Consider the following 22,769-nt stretch of genomic DNA (forward strand, 5'->3'; position numbering starts at 1 on the left):
TTTGGCCTAAAATTAAATGGTAGAAAACAAAAAAGTAAGCGAACCTAGACCTTGCCTTTGACCAGTTCCGAACCTTTTTACCTAATGTTTTAAAATGAAGAAATGACCACAATACTTGTGCCTTCAAGTCAATGATTTGTAAAAAGGGTGATTTTTCTTTCTTAGACTGTTTAACTTAAATCATTTTAGAGACATTAAAAAAACAGACAGACATTGGAGGAAAATATATCTAAATTTATCTAGCAAAAGTATGTTTTGTCTTCTTTCCTGTTCTGTAAATCAGGTTTATTCTGTGACCCCTGGGAGGGGACCGGACCAGCAGGTTAATAGCCACAGCTCTGGACAGTAATGGGTGGCACTGACACAACATTTAATGGCCTTCATGTATGATGTTTAATACCTGGGTTAGTGGTGAGTGCAGCGCTCTCTTCCACAGCGGGAACATCATCACCATGTGCAGGCCTCAGGTGCTCCATAAGGGTGTTAATAAGCTTATCTGTTGAAGTTATGCCTCCTGTAGTTCCTTTTATCAACTCACCAAATTTGTTGCTATCAAGGTCCAAATGTGTGTTGCTGGTAACTGTGTTTCTCTGACAAACAGGTCCACTCTCAACATAAAGTTTTGTCTGTCCATTTTCACAATGTGTTGCCCGATTTCTACTGTATTTAGATCTGTCCTGTTTTTTGTTAATGATATCAGGATTCTTCACCTTTGTAATTTCTTCAGCTGTAGCTATTTTGCTTCTTACTTTATAAAGATGTTTTTTAATCTTAGGATTTGTTGTGGAAGAGTTAAATTCAAAGGTTGATATAGGCAGGGCTGGTGCTTCAACAGGTGCTGCTATTTCTTCACATGCCTTACTCTCTTTTGCAGGTGACTCTACAAAGCATCCCGGTCCCGGTTCAATATGTTGGCTTTGTCTAACTCTGAGGTGATGCAATTGATCCACACAAAGCTGGTACTGCTGATATACGGTTAACGTTGGTGGTATTTTCAAATGATAGCTCATTTTTTCCATCTGTTCCGGTGTCCTCCCAGGCTCACTGGTGCTTATGTTATCCTTTGCACCCACCGCAAACTCTGAGCTCGATCCTTGTTCTTTATTTACCTTCCCCTTCATTTCGCCCATCCTGGTATCCTCTGTTTTCTCCTTCACAATTTCCTTCCTTATTCCCACCTCCCCCTCCTCGACCTTTACTTTGCTCAGCACCATCTGATGCCCTGACATGCCTCTTTCTGACTGAGCTCTAGTTGTTTCATAACTCGCCATGCTTTTCTTGTGACGGCTATCGCCCCAGGATGATGTGGATTCTGTGATTGAGCATTTTGCTCCATCTCCTATAAGCGTTTGATTTGTGTCTCTCTCAGATAAGCTGGAGCGTTGCCTTTGATTAGATATGAACAGACCGCGTGTTCTGCAGTTGTTGTTTTGGCCACAAAATAGTTTATTAGTGGTATCCTGTTGCTCCATACTTTCCACATTTTCAGGGGTTTCTCTGTACTCAGGCTGAGTTACCTCATCTCTCCCCCAGGTAAAGGAGAAGGTGGTGCAGGGATCATCTGTAAAAGGGGGTTTATATGCACAGAGATGATTATTTGAGTCACTGTTCTCATGATTTGATGGTTCAAGTTGACTAACTCTCTCCGTACTCACTCCTCCAAATATCGCATTACCACCTGCAGAACAGGAGATCTGATAATAGTATTTAGTTGCAGATGAATGCTTATATGCAGGTGAGTTTTTCTGCTCTTCATTGCAGAATTCATGTTGAACCTCTGACTCACTGCTGAGGAAAGTGTGAGCCCAGTCCAACACATGCCTCAGCTTCTGCTGCTCACTGAAGAGAGAGTCACTGAGAAGATGACGCCTGAGCTCGGGGTTGATGATCTGCCTACAATTCCCAGAGTCCTCCAGGAGGTCAGACACAGTATGTCCTCCTCTTGCGATAGGGTGTTTCTCCCTACTTGGATTTGCTGCTTGAAAAGTCATTTGTGGCTCATGTTTTTTAGATGTATCCATTGTCATACATGGCCTGCCGGCACCTTTATTTAATGTTTGAATTGTGCAGCAGGGTTATTTTCTTTCTCCTCCCGACATCACACAGCCTTCATGCATTCTCTTGTTGCTTTGACATCATTTGTTACGTTGTTACGTCGACCATGTTGTTTTCCTTTTAGGACACTGATGATCAGACTGTACACACTAATGTTTTACTTTGACAACACTGTTCTGTTAAAACAGAAGCAAAACAACCATTTAAATTCCATGCACTGCACAAAAAAAAATCACCATGAATTACCACTTGATGTATCAGATCTACCTCTTCCAGCTTATGTATGCATAAAACAGCACTACTTACCCTAAAGGTTTCCTCACTTTCCTCACCTTTATTTCAGCACAATCCTTCATGTGGAGTCGGTATAGTCAAGCTTCCTTGAGATCTTTGGGTTTCTACTCGAAACTAGACTCTAGGCTACTAGAGTCAACTCCTGATAGTAAAGGTTTGAACACTCCTTATCACTCCTATCCCAGAAATCTTGTGTTGCTCACACAAACATCACCATGGAGACGCCAACACTAAGCGCAAACTGACTTTCAAACCACACGAGGGAGACAAAGCTTTGAGAAAGTTTTGGGAAATTGTCTTGAATCACAGGTTCATACTGACGGGGTGATTTAGTGATTTTTCTTTTCTAAGCCTCAGAGATTAAACCCCAACCTGTAACTTCTTTAAAAACCACAATAAACAAAGAGTCATATAAAGTAATGTAAAATAACCCACTCATTATGCACCATAGTTCAATATATATTCATTAGGGAGCTTTATTGTGGCAGTATTAACATATAAAACAATCCATGTTTTCTTTTTTAACATACAAACATTCAAAATTTTCACTTCACAAAGTTCATAAGGCTTGGTTGTCCCAGAAGAGAGGGGGTCATTACTTAGGGTATTTTTTTAGTCTTTTTTTCTGATTCTTCTTAAATGTAATCTCCAAGAGTTTCTTATTAAAAGAGACTGAGTGACAAAAGAACAACAAAAACAAATAAATCTGACTGATCAATAAAATAACAAAATAATCAGTTTGACTAACAATCAAAAACAACAAAGTGACCGTGCAAGAGAATCTGCTACTGTACATGCCCACACAACGCGGAAATAATAAACTAAACAACAGCCTATTTTTCTCTTATACCACGTGATGTCCAGTAGTTTTGCATATAGTAGACCTGAGTTCAAATATTTAAAATCCTAAATAAATAAGTTAAAAGCAGTATTTGTGTATTAGATTTAAACAGTTTTGAATTCCATGTGTTGGTTTTGTGTAAATAATTTTTTGTTACTTTTACTGATACTTAAAAGGCAGGTAATTAAATTTAAGTTTTGTAAATACTTGACTCATGTCAGGAACTTCTGAATTTACATTAAGTAATACCTCAGATATGACATCCTCTGGTGTGTGATCTCAATGTTTTAATCACAGTTTTATGTAAGTTCAGGCATCAAACGTTGTACTCTTGGGCCGAACTCAAGTTCAGTAGCTCAAAACAAGAGCTAATCCTCAAAGGGGTGAAATTCCCTTTTAAACTCATAAAGGCTGCTAAACTGATAAATGAGCTACACACTAAAATAATGCTACAGTGTCACATGGGGCCAAAGATCGGTTTCATCACAGAACCGAAAGGCCTTTTGTTGTTTGCAATGAAATGAGGTGTTTTATTTTCCATTCATTCGGTTCAGTGTTTTTTTAAAAAAAATCTTAAAAACGGAACGTCTAAACAATTAATGTTTCTGAACTCAACTGATTCAGTTAATAGCATGCTCCGTTAGCAATGAGGTTAGGTGTTAGCATTAGCGCTTAGTGTCTGGCATTAATGATATACGCGCGCACACACACACACAAAGAGCAAAAGCACAACAAAGCTAACTATAAGTTTATATATTTTAGAGCCGCTCTGTAAGAGATTGTAAAACGATCTTTTCCAAGTCCTTGTTTCCTCATCATTTCCTCTTTGTACTGAGACATAATTTAACTGAGACAAAATCCGTTTTTGTGTTTGAATCAACTGAAAGGAAGCTAACAGAATTAGCAATCACATAGTCAATCCAATGATTAAAATGAAGCCCAAAGCACACTTTATGATGTGTTTTTGTTTTTAAATGTGGTCACAAAACTGCTCAGATGACCAATGCCTAATTTTGACTGAGCAAAAAGCCTTTTTATTGTCTCAGACTTTATCTTTTTTCCCTTCCTGCTCTTGGTAAAAACAGGGAGAACATGCATTCATCTAAGATATTCAAGACAGCCAAGCCTATATCTAGATTGCTTTACACAAGACAAGACACGCAGAGGGAAGAAAGAAAGGAAATCTTTACCCAGACTGTTTTTTTTTTGTTGCCACAACCATAAACACAGTATTTACAGATGAGGTCATGCAATTTGCATTGAGAGGTCGGCAAAAAAGGAGGTGTGAGGGATACCCCCGGTTAGTTAGAGGAGGATGAAGCACAGAAATAAAGGACCAAAGCCAGGGATAAACTGTCTATACAGCGGTGTATGTGAAGCCTATACAGTATTTTTATTTTAAATCTACAGAGAATTGCTCAAGCATTTTGGTGCATGTGCAAATGCTGGAGGAGCAACAGGTACGCATGAAGACGGGACAATAGTTCACGATGATATCCCCCCCTTAGTTATCATGGGATGACGGTAATCATGTAGCAGTGCATACAGATTGAGATTTTATCTCAGAGTCTGTGATGTTAAATGCAAACGTTGTCATCATAGTGGTTTGGCCCTTCGCTTGGTTTCAGCATTGAAACTCAGTGCATGTACTGTAGTAGGAAAATAAATGCTTTATCCCAAATAAGCGTGTTTCCGTTACTGTTACTGCATATTTTCTATATGCATAAAGCTCGTAAACGCATACAGTCTACAGAGTTACATGACAACCCAGCTGGTAACATGAGGCAGCAAGATCGATTGTAATGAGAGGGTTTTGATGGTAATGTGCACTGCAGGGGCCTGTGTAGCAGCCAAAGAGTATGCAGAGTGACTTCTGAAAATAAACTTTAAGCATTAGTTCACTTCTTAATAATAATAAGAGCGTAAATACAGTGTGAGAGCTCCAATAGAGAAACTTGCCATCCATGTTGTTACTGCTCGTTTAAAAGCAGTGTACCAGTACGGAGGTTCAGCTATGGCGGGCAAACTGTGATAACTGGCTCTCGACAATAAAGACTTTTTGGGTAATATTTTTATTAGATGACATGGATGCATATAGTTGAGTGAAGTGGCCGCCATGTTAATGTCTAGCAACAGACATGATATAAATGCGTACAGTGTTTGGATATTCATAATAGCAAAACAGCAAGACATGTATGAATGTTATGGATAAACTATATTGATGCTGGGATTTTTTTTGTAACCTTTAGACAGATTTTGAACATAAACTGCTAATGTCCTTTCCTGAGAAGTTGATCCAAATCGAACTACATTTTGAACAGAACATTTTTTTAAATAAAACATCCGTTTTCAATTGATCTGAAGTCATTTCTCACCGCTCTACCTCTCTGTTCTCCTCTCCATTCAGAGACACTATGCTTTAACTGACAGGCATCGTCTGTTTGATGAACACGTGGTGATGGATGTTAAGTTGCCGAAAAGTGACGCATACAGTTCTCATCAGGAATACAGGAGTCGGACTTAGTGCCGAACGATGACTCAAGTCATGCATCTCAGTTTCATAATGTGACTGCAACTTTGTGTACTGTCAAAGTACACAAACCTATGTACTGTATTGCAAAGACCAACACATTCTGACACAAATGAAGTCACAGGATAACGTCACAATGTTCATTTCTTGTGCCAAATAGAGATCTTTGAATCAGTTTTGTTGCATCCCTTCTCGGTTTTAACCTTGATATTGTTCATCTTTGACTCCATGGCTCGAGATTTCTTGGGAACTAACAGCCATATCAGCAGTGAACATCCATGAACACATCTACTCAAACCAGAATCACAAGTTCACTTTTGAAGATCTTCACCGCCTGTAACTCCTGATAACGCTGTCTTGTTGGTCACTGCCATTAAAAAGAGAAAAACTTTCACAGACTCTGTTTAAGGGTCTAAACAGTTGCAGCCATTTAAATGATAAACACAGGATACTCAACATGATGTTATCACAGATCCTCTTAGAAATGGCTACAAATCATTTCTAATTTGATTCGGTGATCAGCTTCTGTTACGTTAAATACCTGCAACTCTTCTCCTGCGATGTTCTTTCAGTCTGATCAACATCTTCTACACCAGAAAACGATATGAGAGATTTAAACGCGTCACGTGTTCCATCAAGTGTCATGTACCGGCAGTGTAGTTGGAGTACACACACATGGTCCAAAAGGGTTTTTTGAGTGTGCCATCCAATTAGTTCAAATCCCATATATATATGTACAAAGCTCCCTCAAAACTAGAACACCATCGACTAACAATTGGCCCACTTGTAAGTCTGAACTCACGGTTTTAGCCAGCACTACAACACTATTCCCCACATTAACTTTCTTCTCTTAGCATTTCTTTATACGTTTTATCTTAAAACTGCCTTAAAACACACTGAAAGATGCACTAGTAACGTTTATCAGTGAGCGAACAAAACAAAACAACACAACACGCGCAAGTTTCATCGTCACAAACAGACTAAAGTTTCTTTCCTGCTGCCCTCCAAAATGACATCACATAATCTGAAACAGTTGTAATCTCTGGTCTGTGTAAAAGATTTGTGCTATAGCCTCTGTGAAAAACCCAGGGTGCTACCGAACCAGCAAATGCTGACGGTAGTCTTAAAAAATAGCTTACATTTCTCAACACCCATCACCCCGATAAACTTCAATAAATCTGCTTTTTTTGTAATCTTTGTAAACTCTTAATTTCAAAATAAGCTCAAAGTAGATCCTCTGACTGAAAAATTCCTGAAAGATCTGGATCACATAAAAATGTACAAAATGTTAAAAACAACTTATTTAAGATTGGTATTAATTATCAATATTTCTCTTCTCTGTTTTTTAAATATATATATAATGTACCTCTGACTGTGGCTATTGTTGCGCTCAGTGACAAATCAATCGTCTCTCTTTCTGTCCCCACCCACTCCGTCATGACTGACAGGCTCTGTGACCAATCAGGTGCTCCGCTCTGAGGGCGAGAACCAATCAGGATGGTTGGTGATATTTACCAAAGAGTCATTGAATCAGCTTGTCAGCATCAGGAGTGAACAGACCTTTAAAAATTCTAATAAAACCATACCAAACACTTTTTTTCACCCGTGACTTTTTCTCTGCCCATGGCTTCCCTTACTTTTTATTTTCATGAATCTCTCCCTTACACAGGCTTTTCCTCGAACAGTTGCAGTATCTATTGTCCTCTTTCTTTTCAGTTCATCACTGCCAAAAGTGTCTATTTTAACAAGTGATTGGATACTATGATTACAATCTTATGTATCGCTCTTTTCTTTAAGACAGTAGACTCTGCTGCCAAAGAGGTGAGACAAGTCTACTTGTTACAGTAGAATTCAATCAGAAATAATGTTTTACAATAATATGTGCTCATTCAGGGAACCCTGACAGTGTTTCCTTTTGCATAACACCTTCTAAACACGTGAAATGATTTCATCCCATTGGCAGACTGGTTCTTTTGTCTAAAGAGACACCAGTTGTTATAACTGAATATAAGACTAAATCACATGTTAAGACAGACATTTGGGCAAATTTTGTCTCCCCCGCAGTGACTCCTCACTCTCTCCTTTTCCTTCTCCTTCTTTTCCTCTTCAGTCTGACCAGAGGTTCTCCATGGCCATGCTGATCCTACACAGGATCCAGCGCCGAAGTGGGCAGTAATACTCGTAGTGAAACTGCTCAAACTCCGGCGTCTGGCGGATCTCGTGGAGGAACGAAACGTCGATGTCTGACTCCAGCAGTAGCAGCAGTGTGGGCACAGTGACGAGCAGGACGCCCATTACAACAGCAACAAAGCGGGCCACGCTCAGCACACATGCGTTGACTCTCTCATTGGACGACAGCAGGCGCAGGCTACTGGTCAGGACTCCGCCCATTCGACTTCTCGCAGCCAGTCGGGTGCGTTCATATGCACGGTCTCGCTCCCTCTCAGCCTCCAGCTGGGCCTGGATGTCAGGGTCGGCATGGAGCTCCCTAAGCAGCCTGGCGGGGCTCTGGACCGGAGAGGAGAAGAGCAAGTCGACGCCTCCCTGACTGTCATCCACCGGGGTGGGTAGCATGCTAGCACAAGGGCTGGAGACAACACATATTATTAAATACTATGGGGATGAACAAGGACCTAAAAGAAGCAAGCATTTTCAAAACAATGAATTTACATGTCTTTTGTTCACACAACAGTACAGCAACAGTCTTCTGTTCCGGCCTATTCCACATCCAGCTGTTATGGAGCAGCATTAGCATTTATTTAGAGTTGTGTTTCTGGCAACCTGATGTATGTAAATCCCATATTCACTCTCATTTTAGCCCTGGTTTTGGTCTCCAACAACTCCTGTGGGACATATCTGTCTCTTAAGCTGATAAATGTTTCACTATATTCACTAGCTAGTTGCTAAATTTTGTCTTTGTGTGAGTAGTAGGCCATAGTGCAGGCTACAGTGGGTTTTTCACTGAAAACAAAAGAACAGTATGAGAGTGATGAGTGAACCAAAACAGTAAAGTTGTGAGCCGGAGAAACAAAACAAAGAGCTGACAGTAGACCTGTAAACAAGCTCAGAGATGGTGAGAGGGCCACTGCCATCGTCGTCTTCCTCCACTTCATCTTCAGCTTTGGGCGTCTGAGGTTGGAGATTTGAAGTTTCCATGGAAACACGGGGAGGCTGCAGGTCGCTTCCTAAAGCAGAGTTTCCTCCTTCAGTACTCTGTTGGTCTAAGTCTGTGGGTGCGGCTGAAGGTTTGAGAGGAGACACGGAGACAGAGTCCTTCACAGCAACACCTGCTGAGGGAAAAAGACAAGAAAGAAGAATCAAGTTTTACATTATATCGTATATTGGGTTTCATCACACGAGTCAGACTGAGCAGAGCTCATTACTTGGAACAAATCTAGCCTACTCAGCATTTTTCACACACGCTAGATATATTTATCATATCTATAGTTGGTAAAGTAAAGGTAACTTCTACTTCTTCTAAGAAGGAGAAATGATGAGGATGTGAAAACAATTGCTGTTACATGCCATTTTAGTGTCTTATTTAATTATTATCTTATTCTTTGTATCTTTTTAGCTTGATGCCTGCGTTTTATCTTTCATTTGCTCTTTTGTCTTTTATTGTGAAGCACTTTGTGACATCTGCTCCTGAAAAGGTGCTATATAACTTACTTACTTACTACTTACTTTCATATTAATAATATTTCTACATTGTCCCAATTCAATATTCCATTCTATATATTAAGACTACAGTGTACCTGGCAGCAGCGTAATATAATTGTGACTGGCCCTGGTACACATATTTTTCTTGTGCCCGATGCCCCAAAAGGCACATTCGTGTACACACGGGCGTACAGACCATAGGTACAGACACACAACGAATCCCTGCAACTGCAAATCTGCAGTCTTTGATCAGCTCCACGGACAGCAGCCAAAGCCAAACGGAAATCTTACAACCTGCCCTCGACTCAAATCATCCGTCTCCAAACAACCAAAGTATCTTTAGCCAGCCTACAGTAACAAATCAACACAATGTAGCTGACACAGTGTGTCAATAACCACAGAACAAATAGCAATCAAGAAAAGCACAGCAACTCATTATGCCAACACAGGATGACTATCTGATCACAATCCACGTGGCAATTGTGCCTATAGGTCGCCTACTAATGTTGATTGTAATTTGGCAGTTTACAGTCCGCACTGTCCCATTTTTGTTCTCTTTTTTAAACAGAATGCAACGCAGCTTGAGCTCAAAGATGTCAATTTAACAGTTACTTTGTAATATTGCTGCTGTTTTTGAAAATATAAAACTTAACAAATACAACACTCACTTGACTTTTTCCGAGTAGGAGTAGTCTCTGAATGTCTGTTGTGTATGAGTTTCCATGCTATATACACAGTTATTTTCTATGCAATTGGGACAAAGGGCCACTCTCAGCTTTTTACGCTGCAGTTGAACAAAATAGCCACACGATGGCGTTCCAGTATTTCTTAAGGATAGAGGCACCCACAGATATCACCCACAACACTGACATGTAAAATAAAAAATTATCTAATGTTGCTCAATAAATATCCAACCTCACTTCAACCTTGAAAGTGAGAGGGCAATTATATTATTAGTTGACACCAGAATGGTTATATATAGAATGGCTCCAAGCGTGTGTCACAGCTTTAAGTTATTGCCTTTGGCTTACTTACTGATGATACAGTTCAAGCTGTGATGACCTTCATGTTACTGTTTGAACTGGCTGATTAACATTTTTATAGCTCAATTAAAATAAAATTTTGTTGCCGTGTAACAGTGATTCCTGCTGATGTATCATAGCCTGACAACAGAGCAGAGAATTCTGTGCGTGCGTGTGTGTAGATGCACTTGACGCTCAGGTGTTGACTTAGTAATGAGTTTCTCATACATCACTGATGCCTCGGTGCACACAATGAATCTGAATATGAACTTGTGTGTGTGTGTGTGTGTGTGTGAATGTTAAAAACAAGCCCAGCTGTCTTCGGAGCTGGGCTTGTTTCGGAGCAAAGGGGTAAATGTCCAGTGACATATGACTCAGCTAGTCAACACCTCTCTAATCCAGACTCTATCTTGTGAACAAACACACACACACACACACACACACCCATACATACACAGACACATACACACACACACACACACACACACACACACACACACACACACACACACACACACACACACACACACATTTGTGTTGACATCACTTTTGGTTATATTACGTTGACCTACATTCATTCCCTGGCGACTAACCCTAAAGTTACCTCTAACCACTACTTGCCTAGCCCTAAACCAAGGCTTCACCCTAATGTTTAATGATGTACTTTATGGGGTCTTGCATTTTGTCCCCATAAGGAAGGTGAGTCCCCACAATGTGAATGTGTAAACAGATTCATGTCCCCACAACATGAGTAATACCTGCCCACACACACACACCACACACGCACACACACACACACACTGCTAGACATAGACATTGTCAGCATACTGTATGTTTCACAGCATAACACAAATTTTATACTAAGAGTCACTATCTTTTTTAACTAAATGGAATACTGCAACCACAGCCATGTAATGACAATCATACATTAACAATGAATTTGATTTTAAGATACAGCCTTCGTTCATCATACATGGCTGAGAAAAAAAGGCTGGACTATCATTGAAATCACCACTTACTGACAAGGACTGTGTTTACCTAAACCTCACAATGATAAATTTATCATATCATCAAATCAGCCAAAGAAACTCCTTTCAAAGCAAGGCCAAACTGACTATCAGTCACCTTGCCAATAGACTCATAGATCAGCTGAGAGAAATTAAAGAAGGATAGAGAGGGAGGGAGTGGAAAACCTGAGGACAGAGTGGTGGCAGCTACCATGGAAACAAAGTTAGCAAAAAGGCAACGAGTGGATGAACTCAGAGAGAGAGAAGCATTAAACTAAAAACTACAAAAATGGCACATATGATGCATGATGATGTTGATACTGTGCTGTGAAGTGTTCTGCAACTGCTCCACTATTAACCCTCTATGGTACGGTGTTGCCTCTGGGCAACATACCCATTTTAGGCCTAGTACGCTCCCACAATACATCCCAAAATATAACGCATTACTTTAAAAGAGTTGCAGGGCCTTAATGAAACCAATAGCAGTGTTAAAATTTGTTACATGATTCTCTGACGCCCATTATGTTTTAAACACATTGTTCTTCCATTTAGAGGATGAATATCAATATTTTTTCATGGTTCATCAAAGAAAAAGGCACTCCCAGTTGATAGTAGCGAGGATGAATAAGGATTTGAGGAAGAGAATGAGCTGCTAAAAATCCTGCAAGAAAAGTGACAGTGAGGGTGAGTCTGAGAACGTAGATGAGGATAAGAGTGAAGAGGAGTGAGGATAAAAGTGCAGTGACATAAATGTTGTTTAACTTTGTTAAAATCACAAAGGTTTCAATTTCTTACAGCAACTGCTGTAGTGAACAGAGATTTGGAAAGTAAACTCTAAGAATTTGCTTCATTTTTTCAGAAAGACCAATGAAAGCAATGCTTATATGAGAGACTGCACTGAGCTGCAGAAGCTAGCGGAACAGAGGCCAGCCAGGACGCTTCTCCTTAGATGGGATGATTCACACTACAAGACACTAGAGTCCTGTGTGGCCAGCATGCACACACGCAAACCCACACTTATGCACACACAGAGCAGGGTTTTCCCCTGTTATGCAAGTGCTGACAGACCTATTTATCTTTGTAATGCAACCTCATCATCAACACTCAAACACCTCCAAAGAATTTTCAGAGCAGTCATTTACCGTAAAGTATGTATACTCAGCTCATCTACTTGTCAATATCACAGATTTATCAAGTCATGCAACTGAAGTAACACAATTTCAGCAATTAATCTATGTTTTTTTTGTGGATTATTACTAAAGTCAAAAATCATATTTTCCGTCAAACATGTTTTATTAGTAGTGTTAGTAAAGTGCTGTTAAAATATCGTACTGCATTCCATGTTAAAAATGTTTTTTTTGCATGGCTTCAACAATGAAACAATGCTAAAATGTAAAAGTTACATGTTTTTTATTGTAACAGACTTTCTTCTCTCATGCACACCTCTTACTACGATGGAATAACCTCTTCTACTCGCCCTCCCTGTACAGTTTCAACTAAAAGAACAGGATGAGCTGTAAAGCACAGCTCCTAAACCTGATGAAGATTCAGAATCGGGTCAAGGACACTTCAGCAGGGTGGAGATAACAGGGGTCCTTCGAGGCCACCAGTAAGTGATGGGCCACCCTGAGGCCCCTGTCTTAATGTTGACATGTTCTTAAAAACTAATTTCTAACAGAATCCATGGAGTTTAGATCCCTACCTTCTGTAAATCAAATTATAACTGATAAAACTACAAAGATATTGTGACAAATCATTATTGATACTTTTATCAATACATGTGCTGAATTATGTTTAATACTTACATTTTCCTTTGTTTTTGTGAAGTTACTCAAAGTTGGTTTTGAATTCAAGAAATGTTTTTATATATTAAATATATAAAAGGCAAATCTGTTGGTATATCTCATAGCATAACATTCTAAAGTATTGCCTTATACTGTAGCCATTAATGGTTTGTTGATGAACAGAGGGGATTACACATAATTACTTCAAAATACATTATGGTTCTCTCTCTCTCTCTCTCTCTCACACACACACACACACACACACACACACACACACACATACATTAAGGTCTCTTGAGAGTCTCAGGATGTTTGACAGATTACACTTACAGGTTGCGCCATGCGTTGCCACAACAAACCTGGCAACCCAACTGCAGGGCAAAACTAGCTCATTTATTTACTGCACATTTCTCCTTCTTGATAGTGATTTAAATGTAGAGATACATGTTTAAAGCTGCATCACACTGGAAAGATGGAAAGGCTTGGAAATGCACAGTTTAATGAAACTTCACTGAATGCTTAACTTAAAGACACTGCAAAACAAAAGAAGCACTGCTGTAAACCTCCATGTATTTCTGACGCATATATCTGCTTTTGCCACTCAGTCTTACTCTGTTCCGGCGTATTTCTTGGAAGTCCGGCATTGATTTCAGAGATGCGCCCCCCATGTCCCACCAGTCGTACATACACATCCCTAGCTGTGTGATTGGCTATACGCAGATGCAGGCTCCGCCGTGTTGTTATCTTCACCTGGCACTTCAAGGCCTCAGCCGCTACTACTGATGACACTCGCTCATCTGTGGACTCCCCTGGGTAGAATACTTCAAGAGGCCCGGCCTGTCCCTCCTCCAATCCTTCACCCTCCCGCTTCTCTGGGGTCATGTCCAGCCCGAGTCCCCCTGCCTTGCTTGGGCTACCGCAGCTCCGGGTGTCGCCTATGTTGGAACGGTCACTAACTCCCAACTCCAAACTGCTCTGCGTGAGGCCGCCTCCAACATCGCTGCTGTTTCTGTGCTCAAGAACCTCCATCGTTCAGCCCGATGAAAAACCTCAAACCCAGCTGTTGACTGCCTGACTGACTGGGCTGCCAGCTAAGCTTTGAGGCTGGGATGGAACACACAGACACACACAAACGGACACATACACACAGACACATACACGAATGAACACACACATGCCTGTACATACACACTGAGAGAGACATACACAAGACACACTCTCTCTCTCTGATACACAGACATGGCGGGTCCTCCTGTGAATGTCAGCGATGTTAACAAAGAGTGGAGGGGCATTAAAGGAGGATCATGCCCAAAGCTGCAGTTTCTATTTATAACCGGGTGGTCCTGGCTGCGGAGGGGCAGCTAATCTAACTCTGATTACAGAGGGGCCGGCCTGACCCAGGATGGGATGGGGATAACTTTCTTTATCTATGTCTTTGTATCAGACATTTGTATTTCTGACAGACAGAGACATACTTCACTCACTTATTTTGATTACAGATGGGCAAGTGTGCACTGTGAATGGGCATTAATAAATATTAATATGAACTGAAAAGTACAATACTTTGTTTGAGGAAAAAAAGAAGACTTGATGCATCACTCGCAGGGTCACATTTGTTAAGTGCTGACAGGAGTGTGGATGGAGACTCAGATGTGAGACAGGAATATGAAGTCTAATCCTCATGAAACATCCATGAGTCATAGCCTTAGCTAAAACATGAACACTGTGTGTGGTGTGTGTGTGTATTTTCGTAGATAAGAAGGGGACTGGCTGTGCAAACAGAACAAGGTCAGCATTGACCTTGCCTCAGCTTCCTGTTTCCCCTGTAATGCCTGAGATTAGTGCTCTGAATATAGACGGTGAACCTAGACCATCTCGAGGACACTTTATCCCAAAGTTCTTGCATCAGCCTTCTTAAAACAGTCAGCATTTGACAGTGTAAAGGTGGGGATATACTCGAAATTAACTAATTTTGACAACCTGTCGTCATAGAAAAGACACAAGAATCTTACAAATAGGGGATTATTTCCTTGACAGCATTCATGGTGTAGCACTCGGTTGTACACACAAAAAGTGACGGAAGCATTTGTGTAACAAATATAAAACGAGAGCTAGAGAGAGAAATGCTTCCACTCTCTACTCTATACACCTGGAAGAGGTGCTTCCCCCTTCATCCCAGAAGAAATCTCATGAGTAAAGCCTGGAATACACTTTGGAGCGGATGCGTACAGGGACAGCTGCGGACACCACTACTTCTGGTTATACTACTTTCTGGAGTCAGCTTGGCAGACTTGTTCCACACATGCGCGGTGGATCGGTTGATGCCCAGGTAGCATAGTGGGCCACAAAAAATGGAAGGCACACGGATGTCCGCACAGAAACCATGCGTACCCCGTTGATGACGTTTTTTTCCTCATGCGGACCCTTGCGGTCCCTCGCGTACTTGTGGCGCAGAAAGTATAACACTTGCTTAAGATTCAATACATTTCCATCAGTAGCTTATTATTAACCCTCCTTTCTTGCATGGTTCATGATTAAACAAAAATAAAATAAAATAAAAAACAACTAAAATGTTTTCTGTATGATACTTTATATGATTATTAAGGTTATTACACAACACAAGGTACCAGGAACTGCAGTAGGAAACAAGGCACTATGAAATTGAATCTTGTTCAGCCTGTATCCTGTCAGTGGTGCAAGAGGCCCTTGATTTGATGACTACCTCCTGCCCCTCCCAAACTAACCAACTGAGACAGATGACATGCTTACTGCTGCAGCTCTTTGACCCTGAGCCAAGAAGTATTGATTTTCCTCTAAATGTGATGAGGGGGGATGGAAGAAAGACAGAGACAGCAAGTGAGAGGAGGAGAGGAAGAAGAGGCGTGAGCGAGAGAGACAGAAGAAGTCCATCAGCAGTTTGAAGAGAGTAATGGCTCAACAGCATGATTGTATAGTACATGTGTGAAGACCTAAAGACCATAGCTCAGGTCCATGTGTGTGTGAAGGATGTAATGACGGAGGGAGAAAGGAGTGTTGGGTGTAATAGAGGGAGGGAAGGACTTAGGTAAGAGGAGAGGAAGGGCTCCATGTCTGTGAAAGACACAGGGTCGTGTCCTGTGGTGTGTGGAGGGGATGGACAGATGGATGAAGGAAAATAATAGACACACCAGCATTTGCTCAGAAGTATGGAAAGGCTCTTTGCAAGCAATTATGCCTAACACTTTTATAGTTTCAGTTGGATTTACGCACTAAAAGCTCTCAAACCTGTGTCTAACTGCCAAAATCCAGATGATAGAGACCGGATTGAGTTGATAAAAATGTTTATACACCCATCTACTGTACCGCGCACTCACTGCAATACGCTTTACGAGCAATACCTTCACCCTCTTCACTTCCAAGCCTCCCCCAGGTAGTTGGGGTTATGGTTTGTTTGCACACATTGAACACACTTTTTTCATGACTGATCTTACCGACCAACATATCTTATTTTAGCTCAACATTACAGTAATTTACATCTTTCAAACCATTATTTTTGTGTGACGTCCGTTTTTGTCACTTACTCTAGGCCAGTTTGTGAAAGCCCTGATTTAGAAAAGTTGCCAATACAACATTTTCTGTCGTACAGTATCGATCAGCTAAACAGATTTTTTGTTTATGTAGAGTTTGTGAATTAATGCTACAGAAATTTAAATAGTATTTCTAATTCTTTTGTTGGATTAAACTTATTATTGGAGCATGATTTTTAGTATCTTCACCATTTGTTTGATATATATTCTTTTGGGTTGTTTTTGTTCTCTCTTACATCTCTACTATCCAAATTCTTTATATGGTTTGACATCGCTGCTGTAATATGGATATAACATTTGTCTTACATTTACCCCTACGTCCTTCTATTATGCTTCGCCACACACACTCCTCCCTCTACGTGCTTATATCCAACATGAGCCAGTGACATTCATCCTTCCTAACCTTTGCTCATTCTCTCAGCCCTACAGTACATTTTCTCCACTCTCATATTCTCTCCATCTCTCTTAACTCCTCTCTGTTCATCCTATCTCTTGTATTATCTTGAGTAACCTTACCCAGTGCTCTTCCCTAACAGCAAGATTTATGCTTCAATCAGATAACAGGTCGCAGTGGAGAGTGTCAGGAATAATAACAGAGAGAAAAAGTGACAGAGAAAAACGATAATGTACAAAAAATGTCACGAGGCAAACACTAAAACCCCGGCGTCTTGGGGAAAAGGCCTTAAAATACCAACTACTCTGTGCTGCTTCATTGGATTTTTTTCTGGGCAGTGCTGCTCTGCTTGGCCACATCCCCTCATAAGGGAGAAAAGCAGACCCTAATCCTCTACCCTCTTATGGGGAGAGAACTGATCCAAGTTCAACTGATAAAAGGCTTAACAGAAATATCCTTCAGCAACCACCGTTGTTATACACCGCACAAGTATGGCTACCCCTACATCTTTTCTCCAACCTGACAATGCCTCCTGAAACAACACATATGAGTGTTTCCCGTACCAGTCTAGCAACACACGACCAAACCTTAACTACGGTACGTACATTAAACATGTGGTTAACGTTGTAAAACTGTTGCAGTTTGGTTAGGTTTAGGCAAGAAAACTACTTAGTTAGGTTTAGGAAAACATTGTGGTCTGGGTTAAAGTTAGTACGTTACGTAAGTCACCTGACATAAATCACATGACATAAGTCAGTAACGCTATTTAACTTAAAACTCAAAATAACTCAACATTTACATGTTTTCACATGGGAATTGAATGCCATTCTCCTTTATGAAAGTCTTGGGTCTCACCCATCAATCCAGCTCGTTACATGGACTTTCTCAGTATTTATAATACGTCAACAGACTTCCTCCTTTTCTACCATTTAGCCACAATAAGCATAGAAATGGGTCGTAATAACGTGCTTGAAGAAACAACCTATATGCTAATTTATCTGGTGAGGACAGTCTCCATTTCTAAATTATCTCCTAAATATAGAAAGAAACATGTAATATAGTGCTAATAAAAGGGTAAATAGACAATGTTAAATTAATTGATTTTATTTAATTTCTAGCTTGACCTAAAGTCTTTTAACCTCAGAGTGAAGTTGAAACATGTAAATGTGTCTATAGGCAAGCATACAGTTCACCATAAATTCGGAATAAAGTTGATAATATAAATAACAATACTGTATAAATAAATGAATAAAGAATTAATATTTATTTGGGTTAAATGAAGCTTTTCTTTTACAGAAAATCAATTTTCACTGCAATTTGTAGCAAATTACACAGTTCTTTCCTGGAAACATTTTCAGGAATTCACTAGGAAATTATTAGGAAATAAAACATGTGAAATTAAAAGATTTTTAAAAAAAGAATCGCTGCCATCCTTCTAATGTGATAAAAATGATAAATGTGACTGGATGATGTAGTCTATTGCTCAGAGATCTTAGTTTTACAAATAATCAAAATGAAGATTAAAATGTGGAAGAAGCTGTGAAATAATGCTTAAAAATAGGGAAAAAAACATAATAGACAAGGGCAATTATGCATACACACTCACACACACTGTATATACAGAGTTCCCTTTTAAATTGCAGCTTGTCTGGCTAAGCATATATGTGCTCAACTTTCATCTTTGTAACCACTGACCATTCACACACATGTAGTTTTTAATGAACAAAAAAATGCCTACATGTTCACATAGTAGCATACAAGGATTTGAACAGAGACAAACCCCTTGGAGCAGAACAAATAACTTCTAATTTAGTTTTCATTAATAATAACACAAGTTGGGACTGTGGCTCTGGTTCCACGAGGTCACAAAGTGTACATACCTCTGTAAAACACACACAAAGGCAGACAAGACACACAGACACCCACAGGCATGGTGGTAAACTCAGGGAGGATCATGGGAAGGGTATTTTTAGCACGCTGCAATTGGCGTCTCCAGGGAGACAAGACTGATGGAGGTATGGGAACATCAGCTGCTCAGTTAACGCTTTCTGTCGGAGGCTTGTGCATGTGCTTCTTCCTACACAAGGGAGACTCCATGTGACTTTCCAGAGGTCTGTGTTTGAGGGACGTGTATGTGTCTGCTTGTGTGTGTGTAGAGAAAGTAACATCCTACCATTGTCTGTAGCCGTCTCTTCGTATTCGTTGGTGGAGGGCAGTGCCGGTACCAGCGGTTCCATGTTCATGATGAGGTTTTTATGGCTCAGAGAGTTAAAACTTCGACTCTGACCAAACTGGGCTCTGAAAACACAAACATCGACTACTCTGACTGCTTTGTGTGTTACGTTGAGATGTGTAAATTCTCGCATAATGAAAGCACGTCTCCTCCAGATGCTGCTCTACTTTCCTTGAGCTCTATAAACATGTGAATTTGATCTTTCCTTATAATATTCCGTATTACTGTACATAAGCAGGCAATAACCACATTTTTAATAACTGTTTTCTAACTGTGTGAGAGAGTGCAGGTGATCTGTCAGTTGTCCTTACCTGCGCACCTCTGGTGGCTCTCTCTGAATCTTAGAGCTGGCTTCAATCACCTCCTTGGCAACTCTTCCGCTAACAGGAAGAAACACATATTCATAGCAAGGAAGACAAAGAAAACTTACTGTAATTGATTGTTTTCCATGTTCCATTTTTTAAAAACTCAACTACAAATAGCTCTACTAAATAAAATAAAAATTAGAACAGCGGCAAAATCATTTTTTAAAGCATAGACTGAAGCAAAGGTCACAAAAAGTGGTTAACAAGTAACATTGACAGGACATCACTATGCATAAAAGCCAGAGATGGGGACTCGAGTTTGAAACTCGGACTCAAAAGACTTCAGACTTGACACGGACTCGAGGTGCGGGACTTATGAACAATCTTTATTTTTAGGAAACGTCTGATGAGCTTGCTGTTATTCCCATCTCTCCGTTACTGCCTACGTAACACAACTACGTATGTGCTGCGCTGGACCACACGTGAGAGAGGACAACAAACACCGGTGTCAGCATCTGCGCCATTCATCATAAACTTTGGCTTTGAAACTTCATACAACAAGGCCCAAACAAAGAAGCGCTGAACGCAAAATAGGTTAGTAACCTGAGGTTAGTAAACATGTTTAGCTCAGCATTGGTCATCTAACATTAGCTTGCTTCTTGCTTTAGCCACGACCTGCCGGAGGTTACCTTTGACTTTCGTTCATTATGAAAAGATGAATGAGGGTTTTTTTACTTGCCAAACATGTGGTGGTCGTTTAACGTAATCATTTACATCCTGCTGGCTGCCATTACAATAATTATTACCATTGGCTGCAAACAGGTTAGAGGTTTATTGTTGTTCATGCAACGTTACAGTTTTATTTAAGTTATAACGTTACACTGGTTTGACAGTCTGGTGTTGACTTACAGTAGTTTAAACTGTCATTAGTTGTAGACACGTTGTACATTAGGCTACATGGTTGTGCTCTGTAAATGAAAAACAGGTTACAGGTTTATTGTTGATCATGTAACGTTACACTGGGTTTGAGAGTCTGGGGAATGTGTTGACTTATAGTAGTTAATAAGCTGTCATTAATTGCATTGCACATAATGTGGTTGTGCTCTGTCAGTGAAAAACAGGTTACAGTCACAGAATCCCTTATAGTTATGCAGTTTTATAAGCAGCCTGGATTGAACGCAGCAGTTGATACAACACTCATTATAACTACGAGTGAATTAAGACTTGACTTGGACTCTAGCTCAAAGACTTCTGAGCATCCCTGATAGAAGCAAATCTATAAAAGTCTATCTATTCTTGTTTTAAATGGACATAAATGTACTTGAACTCAAGCTCATACTGTATTAAAACAACTTTTGCCAAAACCATATGTGAGTTAAAACCTTGATCTCAACTGTTAAATTTAAATTAAGTCTGACTGACAGGATGACGTCAGAGGAGAAACTTTTGTGATTTTTCGTCTGTGTTTTTCAATTGTTTCTCATAATCAGTGTTGTTTTGTGCTGCTGAGCAGGCAGTTTCCTGCCAAAAGCGGTCGGTTGCTCCATTAGTCTGATTGTTGTGCGACTGAAGTTTCTGGACTCTGACCACTCCGTTTCAATCCAGCAGGCTCCACCAGCCCAGCCATTTGTCTATTGTTGCTGAGATTGATGGTTAGGTTGTAAATCAGAGGGTAAAATGAAACATCTGTGGTGGAAGTACTACAAGCCGTCAAAGTATGTTGGAAAATGCTGTATGACGAAGAGAAATCAGCTGGTCTACCACAAGTTTGATGAAGATCTGTTCTGCTTTATGAAAATTGCCTTCGTTTGTGGACTACAAATCTCCTTTCTGCATGCATTTGCACAAATGACCAATTCCCATCCCATATTTCAGAACAAACTCCAACATATGCTATTACTCATCATTGAGCCCTTAAGCCAAAACCTGCTTTAGCTAGCTGATGAAATGGCGCGGGCTGCAGTGTAAGCCTGATAAAGAGCTTTGTCTGAGAGGAGAATCGAGGCTAACATGGCTTTAATAACAGGGTTTTATAGAGGTTGTCCTGTGATATTAGAGTCAGTAAATCAAAGAGACCAACGGCAAGATGGATGTAGGTGCTGATGTACAAAGAGGAGATGCAGCATGTTGATGGGCTTAATGTAAATCAGCACGTGTAGTATGTAAATTTCTCAGGTTGGTGCAAGGTCACTGTGATTCAGGAGCTATTGTAGTTGTCATACTTACTGGCTGAAATCAATGACTGTATCTACAGTAATCTACAGTACAAGTATAATCGCAAAGTAGAGTGATGGAGTAGTTGAGTGTTGACCTGCTGCTGAACTATAGGTGGCGTTGGTCTCTTTGATCCACTGGCTACCTGTGGCCTCCCGAATGAAATTCAAATCACTAATGCTGCATACAGAGTGACTACTGTGTCTGCACCCATCTACCTAAACTTCATAATATAAGCTTATGTTCCTTCTCGGCCACTGTGCTCCTCCAACGAACGCTGCCACAAAACAATCTCAGTCCCGGCTATTCTCATCTGTGACACCACGATGGTGGAACGAGCTACCACATGCCATCAGATCAGGGGCGTCCCTCTCTAACTTCAAGAATCTCTTGAAAACTCATGTCTTCTGAGAACACTTTCTCTTATAACACCTCTAACTTCTACTCTCTATCATGCACTTCCTGTGCTATTCTTCTTTTATCCCCATTACAATAGCTCTTAGTATTTATTGCTGCCCTTACTAGAATGTATTGTTAGTTACAGATCTTGTGCTGCATTTGATGCTTTGATGATGCCTGTATGTTGTTCAAATGTAAGTCGTTTTGGATAAAAGCATTTACCAAATGAGTAAATGTAAATGAATATGCCTTTTAAAATCTTTCAAGTGGTTGAATCTGACTGTCTTTGTATCTTCTCCTACTGTCATGGGTTGTCATTGTCATTGGCTGCATGACTTTCTCTCGTGTGTTTTACAACTCTCTTCACACATATAGATCCTGTTCTCATTCTTTTAACACTACTACTACACATCGATTACAGTCAAAAGTCTGTCATTGTATTGTTTGTAAAAAAGGAATTTGAAC

General features: G+C 40.2%; 1 protein-coding gene across 4 annotated transcripts in view; it reads right to left on the minus strand.

The window, feature by feature from the left end:
• Window positions 1-2,800: 2,800 nt before the first annotated feature.
• The window catches only part of frmd3 (FERM domain containing 3), a 61,509-nt gene continuing 41,540 nt past the window's right edge, over window positions 2,801-22,769 (minus strand). For 3 of the 4 annotated variants that reach the window (XM_046034114.1, XM_046034113.1, XM_046034116.1), the window contains exons 12-15: window positions 19,698-19,766; window positions 19,327-19,451; window positions 8,773-9,010; window positions 2,801-8,307 (exon numbers count right to left, since the gene is read on the minus strand). In XM_046034114.1, coding sequence (XP_045890070.1) covers window positions 7,827-8,307; window positions 8,773-9,010; window positions 19,327-19,451; window positions 19,698-19,766 — 913 coding nt within the window. In that variant the 3' untranslated portion in view covers window positions 2,801-7,826. The remainder of the gene's footprint in view (window positions 8,308-8,772; window positions 9,011-19,326; window positions 19,452-19,697; window positions 19,767-22,769) is intronic. The other variant, XM_046034115.1, reaches the window with a different exon arrangement.

Source organism: Micropterus dolomieu, linkage group LG21 (assembly GCF_021292245.1).
Source record: "Micropterus dolomieu isolate WLL.071019.BEF.003 ecotype Adirondacks linkage group LG21, ASM2129224v1, whole genome shotgun sequence".
NCBI lineage: Eukaryota > Metazoa > Chordata > Actinopteri > Centrarchiformes > Centrarchidae > Micropterus > Micropterus dolomieu.